Source organism: Python bivittatus, unplaced genomic scaffold (genome assembly GCF_059951505.1).
Source record: "Python bivittatus isolate LINGU-HERP-01145 unplaced genomic scaffold, Pbiv_v1 ctg000180_np1212, whole genome shotgun sequence".
Lineage (NCBI taxonomy): Eukaryota > Metazoa > Chordata > Lepidosauria > Squamata > Pythonidae > Python > Python bivittatus.
The window spans coordinates 75,903-92,241 of NW_028277047.1; the positions used below are offsets into that span (position 1 = coordinate 75,903).

Here is a 16,339-nt window from a genome sequence, read left to right on the forward strand (position 1 = left end):
ATTCGAATGATCTTCCCCCCCCCCCCGCCCCGCAATGCTGCTATATGGGTTGGTGAGAATGTAAAAACCTAGGAAAATTTCACTGGAAAAAGACCACAATAGATACTATTAAACTTTCTCCTGCCCAAATTGAGCTTTGTGTTTTCCTAATCTATTGAACAGTGGCAGGAGCAAAAGGCCACTGCATTCCCATCCTTTAACCTCAGACTTTCTCCTTACTACCCTGCCATCTTCAACCTTTTTTCTCTGTTCTTTGCTGAAGCCACCATTATTTGGGCTTTTGGGGGGACCAGCAAGATTGTCTCAAGAAGCCCAACAAACATCAACTTCCCTCTTGTGCCACACTGCCCAACCGATTCTCCTCCTCAGTATGATAAGGAAGAAGCAGTCGGGCACGTGGGTAGGAGAGATTCGGATCCCGGTGCCCATCAACGTGGCAGAGGAAGAACTGCTTGGGTTTATGAAATCAGACATCCCACTCCCTGCTTCCATTTTAGGAAACTGGCACACAGGAGGAAGGCGGGATGATGAGGGAATAGCACCAAAGAAGAGAGAGCTGCTCTGGGCTACAGATGCCCCACTGAAGGAGCAACCAAGCTGCAGAACACCCCACAAAGCTTGGGACTTCAGAGTAAAAAAGGGTCAGGTCCATCCGTCTGTCTCATCTGGGGAGGCTAAGCTGGCCTATGTCTCGATTGCTAACGCTACAATAGCCCAGGGGACCTGAAAGGATATCCACGCCTGTTCTCTGGTGCCCCAGCAGGACACTGAATAACAGAGGGCAGATTCCAGTGAAAGGACAAAAGTAACTGGACAGTAAAACTGACCACCGGGGTTGCTTTAATTCAGATTCCTGTGCTAAGCAGGACAAGGGTACCAAGAGAAGCGAGTATGTGTAGCTCAGGGTTGAACGGTGGAGTCCTTGGGGCTCTCTGAGCAAACAACCCAGAAAACAACCAAGCCCTGAGAACCCCAAGGACTCCACAGGACAAGGGTCTCCACGGCCCCTTTCAACGCCTCCAACTTTAGGACTTTTACACAGGGGAGTACCTCATCCAGGGCATCTGCCGGGCATCACCCCACCACTTCAGAAATCAAATTCCTTTTGGCCACAGCTGCACACTGGCTTTCCTTTTTAGGAAAGAGGCAGTGAGATGGGAAAGCAGGGCCACATGGAAGAGGGAGGCCCGAGCAGGTTTATTCACTGCGTGCTGCTCAATATCTGCATTCAGGGGCTGCAGTTACGGGGTGAGGCTGTGTTTGCCACAGCCCAGTTCACCTAGAGGAATGGACAGAAAACCCCAGTTCAGAGAGAAGACTGTTTTCTAATCCCCAGAGGCGTGAACAACTCAGCAGCCTCTCACCCTCGCCTTCTGAGATCCTGCACCCTACACGGATATATGAAAATACGGACAGCAGTGTCTTTCCTCTGGGGAAAGACAGGCAAAGCTCACTCTTCAGAAATACCGTGGCCCTTTGGATCTCCTAAGATAATCCACAGCCCAACACAGCAGAGAGAGGCCACGTTCTTTTATCGGCATAAACACAAAACTATTATTACGCCTCCTGCCAACTTCCATGTTTGCTAGCCTCTGGCTGGGGAATGCCAAAGTCCTCCAGCCAGGAGAGGAAGCCACAGGAATCCCAAGGCCCAGGTTGAGACCCAAAGCTTGGAGTCCTACCTCCTCCTCAACAAAACACAGCTGCTACATTCACAAAACATGCTGTGCTCAAACAAATCATGGCCCCGCTAAGACAAGGGCCAACTTCCCAGAACACCCTGGGCTACAAACCGCTTAACCCCATTTGATTCACGACAAATGTGCTGTGCCAACCCAGTTGCCGACCCTGAGAGAGCAGCAGAACTCTACATACAGAAAGGTGCCTTTGTCCCACCCAAAGGCAGAGCCCATTTTCCTCTCTGCCCAAGGTGACCCAGCATGAGAACAGTCCAGTTACAAGAGAAGTCCTTTTTATTAACTGCACCACGGGGCAACTCATAAAAGGATTTAGGGCTCCACATTAAAGAAACAAAGGAGGACCGGGACTTTATCAAAAAATTTAGGTCATCGCAAGAAAAGATCACTTGTATCTTCGTACGGACACAGCGGCCCTTCCTAGCCGGTAGATGGTGCTGTTACGCCCCGCCAGGTCTAACGCCGGCACAGGATTCCCCAGCTGATGAGCAAGTCGATGAACTGGCTTGTTGAAGAAAAAGTTCAATGGGTCTAGAGCTGAGAACAAAGGGATTTTGTTGGAGAACGGGGAGCTTGGCCGGAGCCCACGTACTAAAATAATTTCCAGAGATGTCACGAATCCAGTGGAATCCCCTAGGGCAGCAAAGCCTCCCAGCAGCTCTGGGAGCCATTCGTTATAAGGGACTGGGGCTTTCAAGCTCTGCCCTTGCTCAGCTCTCAAAGAGAACCCATGTTTCTACCTTCCAGAACAGAAACAGAAGCAAAAGAGAAAAAAACAAAGGGTTGGAGGAAGGAGAGGGTTCCCAGGCACCAGCCAAGGCACAGAGTCAGCTTTCCTGCACTCCAAGCCTTCTTTTGAGCCTAGGAATCTCTCCTCCTGCCTCCCTGGTGGCAGGCAAGGGCTCTGGCCATCTGATCAGCTCTGCAGCCCTTCTCCCAGATGTCCAGTTGGGTGGAGGACTGCCCTCGGGCGCTCATCTTTCCTTGGAAGCATCTGGCCTCCGGGAGCCAACAGGCAGGGGGCTCAGTCCTCCACAGGGAGTTGCAGCTCAGAATACACCATAACGTGGCCGTCCTCTTTCTCCCTACCTACAAGGAAGGATAGAATAGAATAATTAGCCTGTGGGTGGGCCCAAGACAAGGCACCGAGTAAGCAGCACTCCAGGTTCCAGATCAGCTTCCTCTGGCTTCTAGGGGGACAAATGGAACAGAAGCCAGGATGGGCAGTGGAGAACCGAGAGCCCACCCCGTATTCCTAAATACTATGCTAAACCCCAGATGCAGGTCTTTGCATCATCACTTGTGCGCTTTGAAGAGAATAACCACAGTCTTTTTTTCTTAAAGGAAAGATGGCCTCCCCAGAGTCTTGCTGTTCCGCTCCCTCCCCCTTCTCTAATCCCCATGGCTTGTGCAAAAGTCGCAACTCTCACAGGAGAGGCAGGCAAGGATGTTGCGCAGGGAGCCACCAGCTGTGAAAAAGGCCCACACCCCTGTGGAGACTGTGATCAGGAAGATGGGAATAAGGCTCGCTTCGTAGCATGGATTCAGAAACGTCTGCAGGGAGAAAGCGAGAGGGGAGTTCAGGACGCAGCTGAGTCTGCAATCATCCCCCCCACCCCCACCCCCACCCCATTCCCTCCACCCTCCTTTGTACTGGGGAATGGCCAAAGCCCGTCTGCTCAGTGACCCACCTGGTCCCATCTGCAGGGCAAACGCAGAGTAATTCCCTGCTGCTGGGGAAGGACAGTCCCTTTAGGTCTCCAAGGAAGCCAAGTAGAACAAACGTGTTTTAACTAGGCTTTGTTAAAGAAGCAACATTCTGCTGGTTCCCATGACACACTAAGGTATAAACCATGGCTTACAATCACAATTGGCTGGAAACCGGAAAGCTAGTTGTCTTTTCCCCTTTTTCAGACATTTCCCAAGACAAGGGGGCAATGAGCTTTTGAAGGTCCTAATCCTGAGCAGTTACACAGCAATCTTATGAAGGCTTCAACCAACATTTACTCCTTTGGCTTTTCTCCTTTTAATCAAATTAACCTATTTTGAGGCTAATCAACAAAAAAGGCCTTTTCCTGTTGCAAATCTTTATCGTCTGTGACTTCAAGTTTGACCATGTGGTTATTCCATGCTGACTTTTTACAGAAATACAACAGAAACTGACTCTTGTAGTAAAACACCGGGGATCATTCCTTAACAGATTCTGCATACGGGAGCATAATAGACAAAATACTGTTTCAGAACTATCTTTCAGGCACATTGGGCTGTTAGTTAACCCTTCACCCTCCCCAGCAAGAAAGGATGCCGGGATCTCTTGTCCTGGAAAAAGCCAGTCTGGAAAGGGTAGAAATCCAGTGCTGCTTTCTTATGGGGGAACAAGATCTAGCTCAAGCCTGGGAAAACTGATCTCCTTCCCAAATCCACTCACCAGCCCAGATATCACCAGGTGGCTAACAACCACCAGGGCCAGCTTCCAATAGCGCCTCTTCTCACAGGCGTCAAAGAAAATGGTCCCCCAGAATGTGTGTAAGAAAACCAGGGCCATTGTCAGAAAGGCTGGAATGAGAAGCAAACATGGAAATCAAGCCACACGCCATGCCTGAAAGCGCTGCAACTGAAATGACCAAGAGTACACCATCATGGCCAAGCGCAGCAAAACAGTACTTCACCAAACAGGCATATTAATACAAAACGCCTAACAAAAGGAATAGGAAAAAGTTACAAAACCGTGAAAGAATAGCTGCCTTCAGCCGTTTTTAAGCAAAGTGTTAGGATTCTTTTCACACCTGTAACGCCAACGTGCTTTACTTTTTCAGTGGGGTTTGCAGCCCAATCCATGCGCGCAGCACTACTGGAGAAGCAGGCTTGAAGGAGCGATTATTCCAAAGGTGTTATAGGTTCCCCCCGCTTGCATCAAACCCTATGTCATGGAGGCAGTTGAACTAGATCAACTCTGTCTTTCTATAGCCTAACCAGCTGTATTTCATACCCTTTGATCCCAAAATGTTTGAAAATGCCTTTTGCCAAAACACCATGAGGGACCAGACAAAAATCCACATATTTATGCAACTCTTGTTTTTTAAAAAATGTTTGTTTCTCCCTCAACACCCACAAAAGGCCCTACCTGATGTGATGAAGTAATAGGGTGAATCCCCATGGATGCCAACTGTGCCAGGACCAATGGAATCCGCAAGAATGTTAATGACGGAGAAGACGCCGCTGATAATTCCAAAGGAGAGGCCTGACACTGCCAGCGGGAGAGGGATGGAGAATTATAGTGGAAAACATTTGAAGTGGTTGCAATCCTGATAGCTATTTGTAAAAGACTTGGTACGAGCGCTCTGCAGAAAAGGCAATTCAGAATAACAGAGAGCAGCTCTGTGATCTGGGACCATTTTGAAAGTGGAGGACCTCAAAAAGGGAAGACTCTAACAGCGTAAGCCATTTCAGCCATAGCTTCGGCCTCGCAGTTAAGCCAAGACCGAGGTCATTAAAAAGCAGAAAGACTGCTTGAGGGTCAGGGAGAGGGGCAGAAGGATGATCCACGACTCTCCTCCGCGGGAGCCCACTCACCGTATGCCATTTGTTTGAGCGAAATGGGTGATCGCCCATCTTCACTTATGGTCACTAGCCCTTCATCGGCTTTCCTAAAAGAGGGTGCAGAGGAAGCGGGGAACTCGTTCAGTTCCAGAAATAAAATGTGGGCGCCTCCACTGACTGCGCCTTTCCCGCCTGCTCTCTTGGAGTCTTCGTCCCATTTAGGTTCAAGGTGCAGAGGTTCATCTTTAATTAACGAGATCTGTAACGCAGCCCCAAAGAGCAGAGGCCTGGATTCGCCGATCCCCGCCCCCGCATTCAGCCGCAGAGCCACCCGCAAATGAGCTAAAGGAAGGGGGCACAGACGGGTACCCCGAGTGGGGAACGTCCACCCGGGACGCCGCAGGGCGGGATTATCTTCGGCTCCCCCGTCCAGCCCGCAGGCCTCAGTTCCTGCGGAGGGAAGGGCCGGGAGGACTCAGCCCGCGGCGGGCGCCCTTCTCTTACTTGAGGAGCCGGAAGTGGGCGAAGCGGAAGGCCTCCTGCAGCAGAACCGACACCGCTGCGCCGAACATCAGCAGGCCGTGCTGCAGCCGCTGGTCTTCCGGGTCGCTCAGGCGCACCGAAACACACCAGACCAGGGACGCCACGAGGAGGGAGGCCAGCCAGAAGAAGGCCCTGCACCGACGACAAAGGAGCGGGGAGCTAAGGCCAGGCCAGGCCAGGCGAGGCGAGGCGAGGCGAGGCGAGGCGAGGCGAGGCGGCCGGCCGGCGGCGGAAAGGGCGCCCCTGCACGCACCGGGCGGGCGCAGCCCGTCGCCGCGACTGCGCCGCTTCTCTCAAAAGCAGCCATCCGCCGGAGGCTGCCCCGGACGAACGGAAGTGCCGCGGGAGCCCCTCCGGGAGACTCTGGCGACCGAGGGCGGCGGGGCCCTCGGCCGACCCGCCCCCTCCCTCCCTCCCTCCCTCCCGGGCGGGCCGCGTCCTCCCCGGGCCGCGCTGGGGCGAAACGCCCGCTCCGGCTGAGCCAAACGCGCCCGGCGCGGGGAGAGGAAGGCAGCGGCGCGCCCGGGACGCTCGCGGGAAACTGCCGGGGGGGGGCGGGGGCGGGGCCCGCGTTCCGCTCGCCGCCCAGCGGAGACCGCAGCGCCCTCCCGGCCGGCCTCCCGCGCATCCGGACGCGCCCGCGGTGCCCCCGAAGAGCACGTGGCAGCCGCCCCGCCCCGCCCCGCCCCGCCCGCGCGCCCTGGAGGAGCGCCGCTCCCCGCGGGGGCTCAGCCGCCGGCAGCCCGCCCTTTCCGGCCGAGCCGGGCCCCCCGCGCCCCCCCGCCCTGACCCTGCCACGAGGATGATGACGCGCAGGGGGTCCCCGGCGACCGTGAGCAGGCAGAGCGCCAGCGCCGGCCCGAAGGCGATGAAGGAGCAGCCGAAAAACACGGGCGCCCCCATCGCGCCGAGGAGGAGGGGCGGGAGGAGGAGGAGGAGGAGGAGGGGCGCGGGGCCGGGCCGCCCCTGGGCGGGGCCGCCCGCGCGGGCACCCTGGGAGCCGTAGTTTGCTTGCCTGCGGGCGGCGCCCCTCGCGCCTTCCAGAGGGCGGGGCGGCGGCGCCGCTTTGCCCCCGGCTGGCCAGCGACCGGGAGAGGGCGCCCCTCCGCCGAGCCGCGGCCGGGGGGGAGCCGGCCTCGAACAGCCGCGGGGCGGGAGGCGGCCGCGCGCCGGCGGGAAAGCCCCGCGGCCCCCCGCGCCCTTCCCGGGCCGCGGCTGCACGCAAAGCCGCCGCGCTTGCCTGAGGGAGGGGAGGGGAGGGGGCGGTCGTCGAGCCCCGAGAGGGGCAAAACCGAGGAACGCGCCCGGGCCAGGCGGCTCGCCGGCCTCCTTTCATAAGCGGCTTGAAGGTGGATTAGTGCAACCGGTGACGGACCCCGTTTTGCGGGGGGGAGAGGCTGCTCCGGCATTAATGAAGGGGGGCCCCGACCCGAGGGCGCGTAACCGGTCAGTCAGAGCAGCTCGCGGCGGCGGCGGCCGTTTGCGAGCGCGCCAGGCTTCCTCCTTCCTCGGGCCGCCTCGCAATCTGCGCCTTCCACCGCCCTCCGCCGCCTGTTCTTCGCCTCTGTCGCGAGACAACGTAGGCCCAAAGCTCCCTCCCATTGAGCCAGACGGATGAAATGCTTTATTTAAATTCAAAGAGGATTGTTTAGCTGTTGACATTTGAACTCCTGGTTTACGCCAGGATAATGGCTTTTATGCTCCCCTGTCCTGTGCCATTTCCAGTTGCTGTACAGGTTTTACACTTTTTAAAAATTCTCTTAATCGCTTTGCAAACTATCCAGAAAGCCTGCATCATTCGGCAGATTAAAAAATATAATAAATACCTAGATGGATCCTTGAGCTGAACCATGGAGAGCGCCTTGGGGCGGGGGCCGGCTCTGGAGATCGCCGCCGGAACGGCCTTTCTGTTCCTCTTGGGAGCGACCCCTTTCTTCGCCCTGATTCACGGGCTATACGAGCATCACCAGGCGCAACCTTTGCACAAACAATCGGCGTGGTTTTGAAGCCCTATATTCAGACAGAGCCAACTCAAGAAAACAACGTAGCCTGTAAGAGGGAGGGAAGAATCCAAGGAGCACTGCGAAGCATGGAGTACAAAGCCAGCGGGATTATCATCTGCGCCGTCCACAGCTAGGCCAAGCTCCGTACAGCGCACGCAAACCGGTAGCATCGCAGGCATTAGCCGACGGATACTTTCCAACACTACAGTCGCCGTAATTTCTGCTCAACCCCAGGACAACTTTCTGCCGATACCTCGTAATTCTCTGTCTTCCACGGGGGACCCGTCAACGTCACTCATTCTCTTGCTCTCCCATTGCATGTAGTCGTAGAAAATGGAATGCAAAATATTATAGCAAATAAGCATAAAACTATTAGGACTGAAAAAATATTATCTGGCAGTGTGTGCAGCCTCATGAATATGCTTGACATAAATAAATTATATTTATGACTAGCGTGTCCACAGCTCTAAATATCAGATCTACTAGTTAATTATAGATCACAATCTTTCCTCTGGAAAGACTTCTCTCAGACATCTTATTCCTTGTGGTGACACAATCATGAAGAAAACCTTTCAGGGTTATATTGTGTGTGAAAATGGTCTTCACAATGCCGTTCAAGGCTTCTCCTTTTACAATGAAGGGTAGTGACTCAACTCTTGCAATTGCACCGCTTCCTGTTTCATACTCATAAGCATGCAGCTGTTCCGCTAAGGAACTTTCTGAGTAACTATAAGAGGGAAGGTAGAGGATGTCTGCAGGATGGCAGTGACAAAGCTGGGCATATTTCTTCTGCTGCCTGTGATCCTTCAGCGGGTAACCGGTAAGTGGTTTAATTTAAAGCGCGGCACGTCGGTTAACTGAACGATTCCACTGATCGAGAATGTGGTCTAATTTCTTGCTTGCCTGTTCTCCACTTTAAGGACTCCTTGTCTTTGATCTGATGAAATTTCAGTAGCAGAAAGAGAAATGTGAGAGATTTGACTCTGACCAGAACAAAGAAGTTTGTGCAATAATACGGATTCAAGGCTTAATTCTTTATCATCAGAGTTATTTAGATTTCAGGAAAATGTACTAAAACGATGGAAATTATTTTAAATGCTTCATTTTGCCTAAAATTTAAGTTCTGCACTCTTACGTTAACTTCAACAGTTTTATTTTAAAAAAGAGGAATATAATTATTCCTTTATGAATAATACTTTATACAGCCATGGACGTGCCATAAGGTGGTGGTTGATATTGAAAGAAAAAAGATTCAGATTTACCAGAAATTAATGAGAATATGCTAGAAGTGAACACATCCATCTATGGTAACATTTTGGAAATCTTAAATTTTTTTAAGTTTTTGTTACGTCCCAATATTCAGAATAGGTTTTATCCTATCTGTATTCTGTTTGGGAACCTCCTGAATTCCAAACTGCACGCAAAGACTTCTGCAGACTTTATGAGATAAACAAAACTGTTCAGTGGGCACTGAAGACTGAAGGGTCCGGTCGATCTGGCCACCAGAGTTCCAGACGAGACCAACCGCCCAATTAAGGGCCAGTGCCGTGGCCTGGGCTGCAGTTTAATCAGCCAAATAACTCTTAAGCGTGTCCCTCTAGAGTAAGCCGAAAGAGGCAAAGGGGAAGGTGGAGGTAACGGGTGTGGACAGTTGGCTCCCAGCCAAAACTTGATAAGGCAGGACTCAGGGAAATCTCTCCAAAAGAAGACAAAAACCTATCAAAATACTGAGGGGGAGGGAGAAGAGCCTGCACAACTCGTCACGAGGCACAGAACCCAGCAAAACAGATGCCCAGAATGAGAGGAAAGCTGAGGCAGAAGGAGGAGTCAAGTGACTGTGAAGCAGGGGTCAGAAGATGGAGTTGTCAGCCCTGGAGCAATTTAAATTACAACTAAGAATATCTGGACCCAGCGCTTTGAAAGCAAATTATGCATTTTGTCTCAGATCTGCCACTTTCGGTCAAGGTGGACAAGAGAGAGTGTCTCCGGTTCCTCTGGAAGAGGAAGATACCTCTGGAAGCTACTGACTTCCTGGACCTATTTCAGTGGGGCTTTTGGACAGGATACGGGGCTGGTTTGCTCATGTTGGTGGGTGAACTAGATAAAAAACTAGCTCTTTGACTTCTCAATGGTTCAAACTACTGAGATCTGCACTGCAAAATTCAGAGATAGCACTAATAAGTCCCATGCCACATGTCAGTCCAAGAAATATGTTCTAGGCCCTTTAGTCTCAAAATCGATAAACACTGCATTTGTGCCTCCTTATTTTCAGAGGCATTATAGTCTTTGTCTGCTGTTCCCACTATTTTTTTCTTAATTTGCTAGCTTATTTTTCTACTATGATTCTATTATATATTCTACAATTGCTTGCCATACATGTCTACTTAGAAGAAAAATTGGCCTATGTCTTGGCGCATTTTACTTTAAGGCTGCAGTCTTCATCTACATTCCAGCTGGGATATCTGTACTGTATTGATGAATGCCTGTCCTACGTAGGGAAAGGAGGACTGGAATGGCACGGCATCCTAACTGCCAGGCCTCTCCCAGACTAATACTGCAGCTCGAGGTCTCACAGAAAGAAATTCAAGGACACAGCCCTTGAAAGGCGTTCTGTGACAACATCCAGCAGTTGCAAAGGGTAACATGCAAGTTGCACAGATGGCAAAAGCAAAGCTCAGTGTTTATATTTGTTTTTCTCCTGCCTGTATGGGCTGAGGGCCTCTCACTTTTCCGCAGAAGAGGTTGACGCACATGTGCATTGCACTATTGCGATGGACCAGTCTGATCTCTTTGCTTCTGACTGTGCCAAATCTAGTCTTCATAAAATGGTGCCGCATAATTTCTTGCCACTCACTGAAATGTTCTGTTAGTAGGAATGACTGCTGCAGAACTAATTGCACACTATGAGGAATATGAAAACAGCATCATTCTTTACAATGGTAAGATAATCTGTTGTATTTTGGTTCAATAAATGATTATACATAATCAAAAAAAGACCCATCAGTTAATACCCGGCCAACTGTTAAGACAAATTTGCTGTGTCTGTACTACCAGTGATACGTCACATACTCAATGCAAATATTACCTAATTCAGCAAAAAAAAAAAAAAAAAAGTTTTGTAGCATCTTTAAAGACTAACCTATTTTCTTATCCCAAATGATTGAACGGCTAACATTCGTCCTCAGGTAAATGGAGTAAATTACTGTGAGATATATTTTATAATATTTCTCATGATGAGTTTAGTGGATTTTCATTCCATGTAGCTGAATCTGGTCCCTTCCATGGTTTTAATTAATTATTTTAGTTTCTTCCTCTTGTATTTTAATGTTATTGTATATTGAACTATTGAGTTTTCTACCCTTTTGTTCCAAAGAAGGCCCCCAATGTATCTTCCTAATCTAAACTATACAAACTAAACAATCAGAACAACATATTGATAGCAGCGTTTAGATTTTCAAAGCATAAATAATGAAAATAGCTTTCACCTGACCAGCAGTGAAAATACAAGAAAGGAGAAGCCAGGCCTAACTGGGGGAAGGGGGAGCACTTTGGAGATGCTAGCCCCACAAGACTACCCATCTCCCCACAGAGAACAGATGAAGAAGACCATATTAATAATCAGGCAGACCTTCAGAGTGAATATTTTGGCCTGCAATAATTCATGTTCTGAAACTGTTGTTATTAATTTGTAGGAAGTGGAGATTTTGAGGACTATTACTACGGTAAGAATACTGGGGGATCTAGAAAAGCATGGGGTGTCCTCTAGACGTGCCCAAGGGCATTTCCATACATCTCAACTACTTGTCAGAAAGATCTCCCTATCAATGGTCTTGGAGCAAACCCTTTATTTTCTCCATTCACCTGCCAAAGGGTCCACCACCTATTTCATGGAATCCATATCTGTTCTGATGATCTGGGGTTGCACGGGGCACATCTTCAGATTATACAGAATACTTGTGTTAGGCTTTTTTTAGCCTCATTCCTTGCAGAATGAGAAACTACACTCTAGAATTCACCCAGATGCACTCACATTTTAAGTTTATTTGATGTTTTTTCTCCCAAATGACATTTTAAAATGCAGCTCAAATATTTTACACGCCTAGTCCCTCCCCCCAATCAAATCCTTTTGGAAAGGTCTACCCAGGAGCTGAGCTTGACTCAAAGCAGACTTGCCTTGGGGGGAAGGGGAATTCCTGTAGGTCTAGAATTTTCTTTTCAGTAGCGGGACTCTCTCAAAAAGCACTCCTTCCTATTCTGCTAAGATAGGAACCAACAAGAAGGAGAACTGCTTATAAAGGGAATCTGCTGAACACCGAGCTAGTAACTGAAGAATGATATAGCAGGACTTGTAGCCCTATCCTCCCTGACACACAATGTGTTTGACAGCAAGATGGGGGTGTGAGAGCTTCATAGATGAGGAGCACCAAAAAAGCGTCTCAGTGTTTACACAACTTGATTACTACAGTTCTTTAGAAGACCATGATACATTCTTTTAAAACAGTTTTCAACATTTTGCCATTAGACGTTCACTGTGATTATCTTAAATACTCTGTACCTTTTCAGATAACTCCACATATGATTACACAGACGATTGGTTGAAAGCAAATGTAAGTTATCTGCACAAGAATCTCTCCTTCCTGTAAAATTTCTATCTGCAGAGAGGCACTAGTGTGTCATTTCCTAAATAGGGCACAAGCATGCCTTGCCACCATCATTTTTTGCCATGTCAGCATGACTTTACCTTCATCTCATGCCCAGCCCATAAGTGAGGTAGGCTTGTCATCTTAGCTGTACCAATGTTAATGTAACATTTTCTCCTTATTCTGACACGCCTCAAGAGCAGCTTCAAGAAGTATAAGATCAGTTAGGCTGTGGGATGCATGTCCTCAAAGAGAAGCCAGATGATTGGAAGTGACTAGAAACAGTAGCTGTAGAGGCAAAAAAGATAGCTCGTTTTATGCCAACAGTTTTCTAGACAGCATTTCAATTCAACAGTGAGAAAAGTCCCTGCAAGAGCAAGTCAAGGGGCCGGGCAAAACAATTAAGTCTCCAAACATGCAAACATCCAGTTTGTGACACTGCTGAGCTGGCTAATTGCTTGCAAAGCCGCCACCTTCCCAACAGAGTGCTCCCTGCTTGGGTCGCCACCCTGACTCTGTTTCTTTTTGTAGAATTCCACAAATGCTGCAGGGGTTTTACTCCCACATTACTGCTGCTTCCTCACCACTATTCTTCACGTGATACAGTTCCTCCAGCAAGACTTCCAGTTTCAAGTTTAGAATGTGTGGGACTCTTCGGATATTAACCTGCATAACCGCACCTGCTTTCCTGCTCTACCGAAGCAAGGCTGCCTTCCCCAAATGGCAACAGAAGTGTAAGGAAGAAAATTCAGGATATCATCTAAACTATAAAAATGGGGGGGGGGGTTTATTTTTTTGTTTTGAAAAAAAATTACCAAAGCTGGAAAAAATATTATATACCGGGGAAGGAGTAACCATAATGTGCAGGGAGAAATTTAAACCCTTCTCCCCTTGCAGTGGGCCTGATTAAAACTGGCCCCCTCCCATAGCTTCTTTTAGCTTCAAAAGGAAAGTTGTTATCCGAGACCAGGAAAGAAAAATGTAAGACTTCCTAGGAGATCAGCGCATCATTGGAGTCACCACAAAAATGTCCCTGTTCCTGATAGAGAACATCTGCATTGGTCTAAAGATGAAGTCCAGGTTCAGTCATAGACATGAAGGCTTCAGAGAGTCTCTGGCTGTCACAGTCCTTGCACGGTATGTTGACAGGAGCAACATACAATGCAAGGACTGTAACAGCCACTATGTGGGACAGACAGGCAGAAGACAGCGCATCCACGAACACATCCCCTCCGGCAGCCAACACTCTAAGCAGGGATCAGCATCATACAAGCAAAAGGCAGAAAGCTATACTTTAATCAGGGAGCCACCGAGGAGGAAATCACACCCCCACCGAAACTGACAGGGCAAGCCAGTATATATAAACAGGCAACAAGCCCCACACTCACACTGACGTTACCTAGTTGGGCAATGAAAGAACCAAGCTCAGAGAACACCAAGAACTCCATATTTCAGTTATATAATTTTAATTAACCAGTTAGAAGGGGCTAAAAGGAAAGTAGTCAACTAATTAAAGTTCTCTAATTGTTTGCTAATTTTACTCCAGATGTTAAAATAAATGCTGTGGTTTCATTTCCATGCATGCTTACTTGGGAGTACTCGCGCACGAAACACAATGGAATTTTCTTCAGAATAAAATGCATACCGTTTTAAGCAGAGCTATCTATATAATTCCCAGATACCATAAAATCTTATTTTAATTTTCTGTGAAAGTTTTGATCTAATTCAATATATGTAGCACTTTGGTGCCACTTTATGGAGTTTACTTCTTAAATTCTTCAAAATTCTTCACAAATATTGTAATATTCTGATTAAAACTTCAAAACAAATTCAAATGTTTCTAGTCTTCAGCACATCAAGTCTATTCCTGGTAGCAGAAATATTACTTTAGAGCAATTTAGTCTAAATCCTAACCCTAACCCTAACCATAATCAGGACTGATGACATATCAGGTTTCACAGGATAAACACAACAAATTGAAGGACATAAGAGGAACCTATGAAAATCTATTTCCACAAAGTCCACCCAGATACTTCTAGAAAACCATTAGCAATTCTAAAAGGTCAAACTTTGCCTTCTGTATAGTCATGCTGCCTTTCAACGGGGAATCTCTATAGTTTCAAACTAGGGGTTCTGAACTTGGAGCTTATGCCCTGCTATGGACCTTGAAGACTGATGTTTTGAAGCCCTTTTATTAACTTATAAAGTTGTTTCCCCTATGATTACAGCTATTTTGGAAATTCTATAGCTTCTTCATTTTCATAATTAATGCTAACAAGAAGATGCGAATGATCTAATGCTTATTTAAACATCCACAGCACGTTCTATGTAATTTTTAAAAATAAAAACATCTCCCTCTCAGAAATCCAGCCACCTTTTAAAAAATTCCTTTAGGAATGAAATTGCGTAGACTACAAATAGCTTGCTTTGAGTCCATTTTAAATTGCCTACAGTATTCAGTGTTCTAGCTACATTCTCTGGAAAGGTTACAAGAAAGTAAAAATAAAAAACAAGTACATATTACAAAAAGTCGAAATGATGAACAGCAGCACAGCCAGAGCAGTCATTCACCTGGAGTAAACAATGTTCAATGAGGCAATGTAAGCAGGCATGTGAAGGTGCCACCCTCACGTTCACATCAACCGCCCGCCCTGCCTGCAGAGGGCTGTGAACGGCAAGTTGCTTCAGCACCATTCTCCCAGGATTAGTCGGGGCACAGAACTTGGCTGTTTTGGGGAGAAGATTTGGAAGTCTGGGTGCTTGCACGGCCTATTAAAGAATCTTCTACTTTTATTTCATTTTAAACATCTATATCCCGCATTCTCCAGAGACTTCTAGGCAAGCCTAAACTTCACGGGCTGTAAGTTGCCACAAATTACAGAACAACAACAACAACAACATATCGAACCTGTATGCTGCCCAACTCTCAACAACTCTGGGCAGCTCACACAAACCCAAAGAAATTACAATAAAATCAAGAGAAGATAAAGGTAAGAGATGGCAAGTGCTATGCAACCAGGGGTCTCGCTCTCCTTCGCCAAAGGCCTGGGTCTTCCTGACTCTTTCTAAGCAACAGAGCAGGAGCGGCCAACGCTTCGGGCCCCAGAAGCTCACTGGGCCTCCGGAGTTCCAGAAGGGCGCAGCACGCTGTCCAGGGGTGCCAAGTTGTCGCCAAAAGGGGCAAGGCCCCTTTTCCCCCATGCCTTTTAAATCTGTTTGGGGGGCAGTAAGAGGGAAAGGCCTCCGGGAGACAGGCCACCACGCCCAGCCATTTTGCCCGTGAATTCCGGTGTAATCGAGGGAGTCTGGGTCTCGGTGGCTTCCCATCCTTGCGACAGAAAGTTAGAATGCAGGAAGAAGGTAAGTGTGAGCAACATCACCCCGTCCTTCTCCCTGTCCCACGGCTGGTACCGAGTCTGCGCTGGTGTAGCAATGCTGACAAAGAAGCTGCTGCACTTTCACGAGACAAATCACAATCATAACATGGCAAGAAACAATTGCCTCCAAGCCGTAAGAGAGAAACCAGCACGCTACGCTGCCTACAGTTTCAGCCCAGTAACATAATTAATGGCCAGCTGTGGATTCTTCATCCCGGACAATTTCCAGTAAGACGCAGTGAACATCCCTTTGCCCACTATTTCCTTTTCTTGGCTTTGTTTTTATAGTTTTTAAGCAATGCCATTGCTTTAGGTCTTTATTCGCTGTGTTAGCTTTGTCGTATGCCGCCCCTTGTCCCTTGTTTGTGAGATGGCCAGCTATGGAAGTTTGACAAATAAATAAACAAGTAAGTAAATAAATAAATAAATCCCAAAATAGATGCTTCAGGTACACAACGTATCTTTCTAAAAGGCAGGCTTGTGAATTTCTCTCTCAGATACTGGGCATCGAGGGCAGAAATAAGGTGCAGTTTCCTACT

At 48.4% G+C, this 16,339-nt stretch overlaps 2 protein-coding genes across 5 annotated transcripts; one reads left to right on the forward strand and one right to left on the reverse strand.

Moving 5' to 3' along the window:
* Nucleotides 1-1,955: 1,955 nt before the first annotated feature.
* APH1A (aph-1A gamma-secretase subunit) lies at nucleotides 1,956-7,771 on the reverse strand. 3 transcript variants are annotated; one of them, XM_088137021.1, is made up of 7 exons: nucleotides 6,571-6,719; nucleotides 5,742-5,912; nucleotides 5,271-5,344; nucleotides 4,822-4,944; nucleotides 4,126-4,253; nucleotides 3,128-3,251; nucleotides 2,570-2,786 (listed from the first exon to the last, which is right to left on the reverse strand). In XM_088137021.1, exons 1-7 carry the CDS (start codon nucleotides 6,681-6,683, stop codon nucleotides 2,722-2,724), a joined length of 798 nt encoding a protein of 265 aa, XP_087993147.1. In that variant the 5' UTR covers nucleotides 6,684-6,719; the 3' UTR covers nucleotides 2,570-2,721. The 3 variants fall into 3 exon arrangements, with proteins under 3 accessions (XP_087993148.1, XP_087993145.1, XP_087993147.1); XM_088137022.1 differs by lacking the exons at nucleotides 3,128-3,251; nucleotides 6,571-6,719 and adding an exon at nucleotides 7,607-7,771 and having other exon boundaries at nucleotides 1,956-2,786; XM_088137019.1 differs by lacking the exon at nucleotides 3,128-3,251 and having other exon boundaries at nucleotides 1,956-2,786.
* Nucleotides 7,772-8,021: 250 nt separating this feature from the next.
* On the forward strand, nucleotides 8,022-14,135 carry LOC148216336 (uncharacterized). 2 transcript variants are annotated; one of them, XM_088137025.1, is made up of 5 exons: nucleotides 8,022-8,603; nucleotides 10,654-10,722; nucleotides 11,476-11,505; nucleotides 12,347-12,390; nucleotides 12,955-14,135. In XM_088137025.1, exons 1-5 carry the CDS (start codon nucleotides 8,543-8,545, stop codon nucleotides 13,060-13,062), a joined length of 312 nt encoding a protein of 103 aa, XP_087993151.1. In that variant the 5' UTR covers nucleotides 8,022-8,542; the 3' UTR covers nucleotides 13,063-14,135. The 2 variants fall into 2 exon arrangements, with proteins under 2 accessions (XP_087993151.1, XP_087993152.1); XM_088137026.1 differs by having other exon boundaries at nucleotides 10,657-10,722.
* The last annotated feature ends 2,204 nt before the right edge of the window (nucleotides 14,136-16,339 follow it).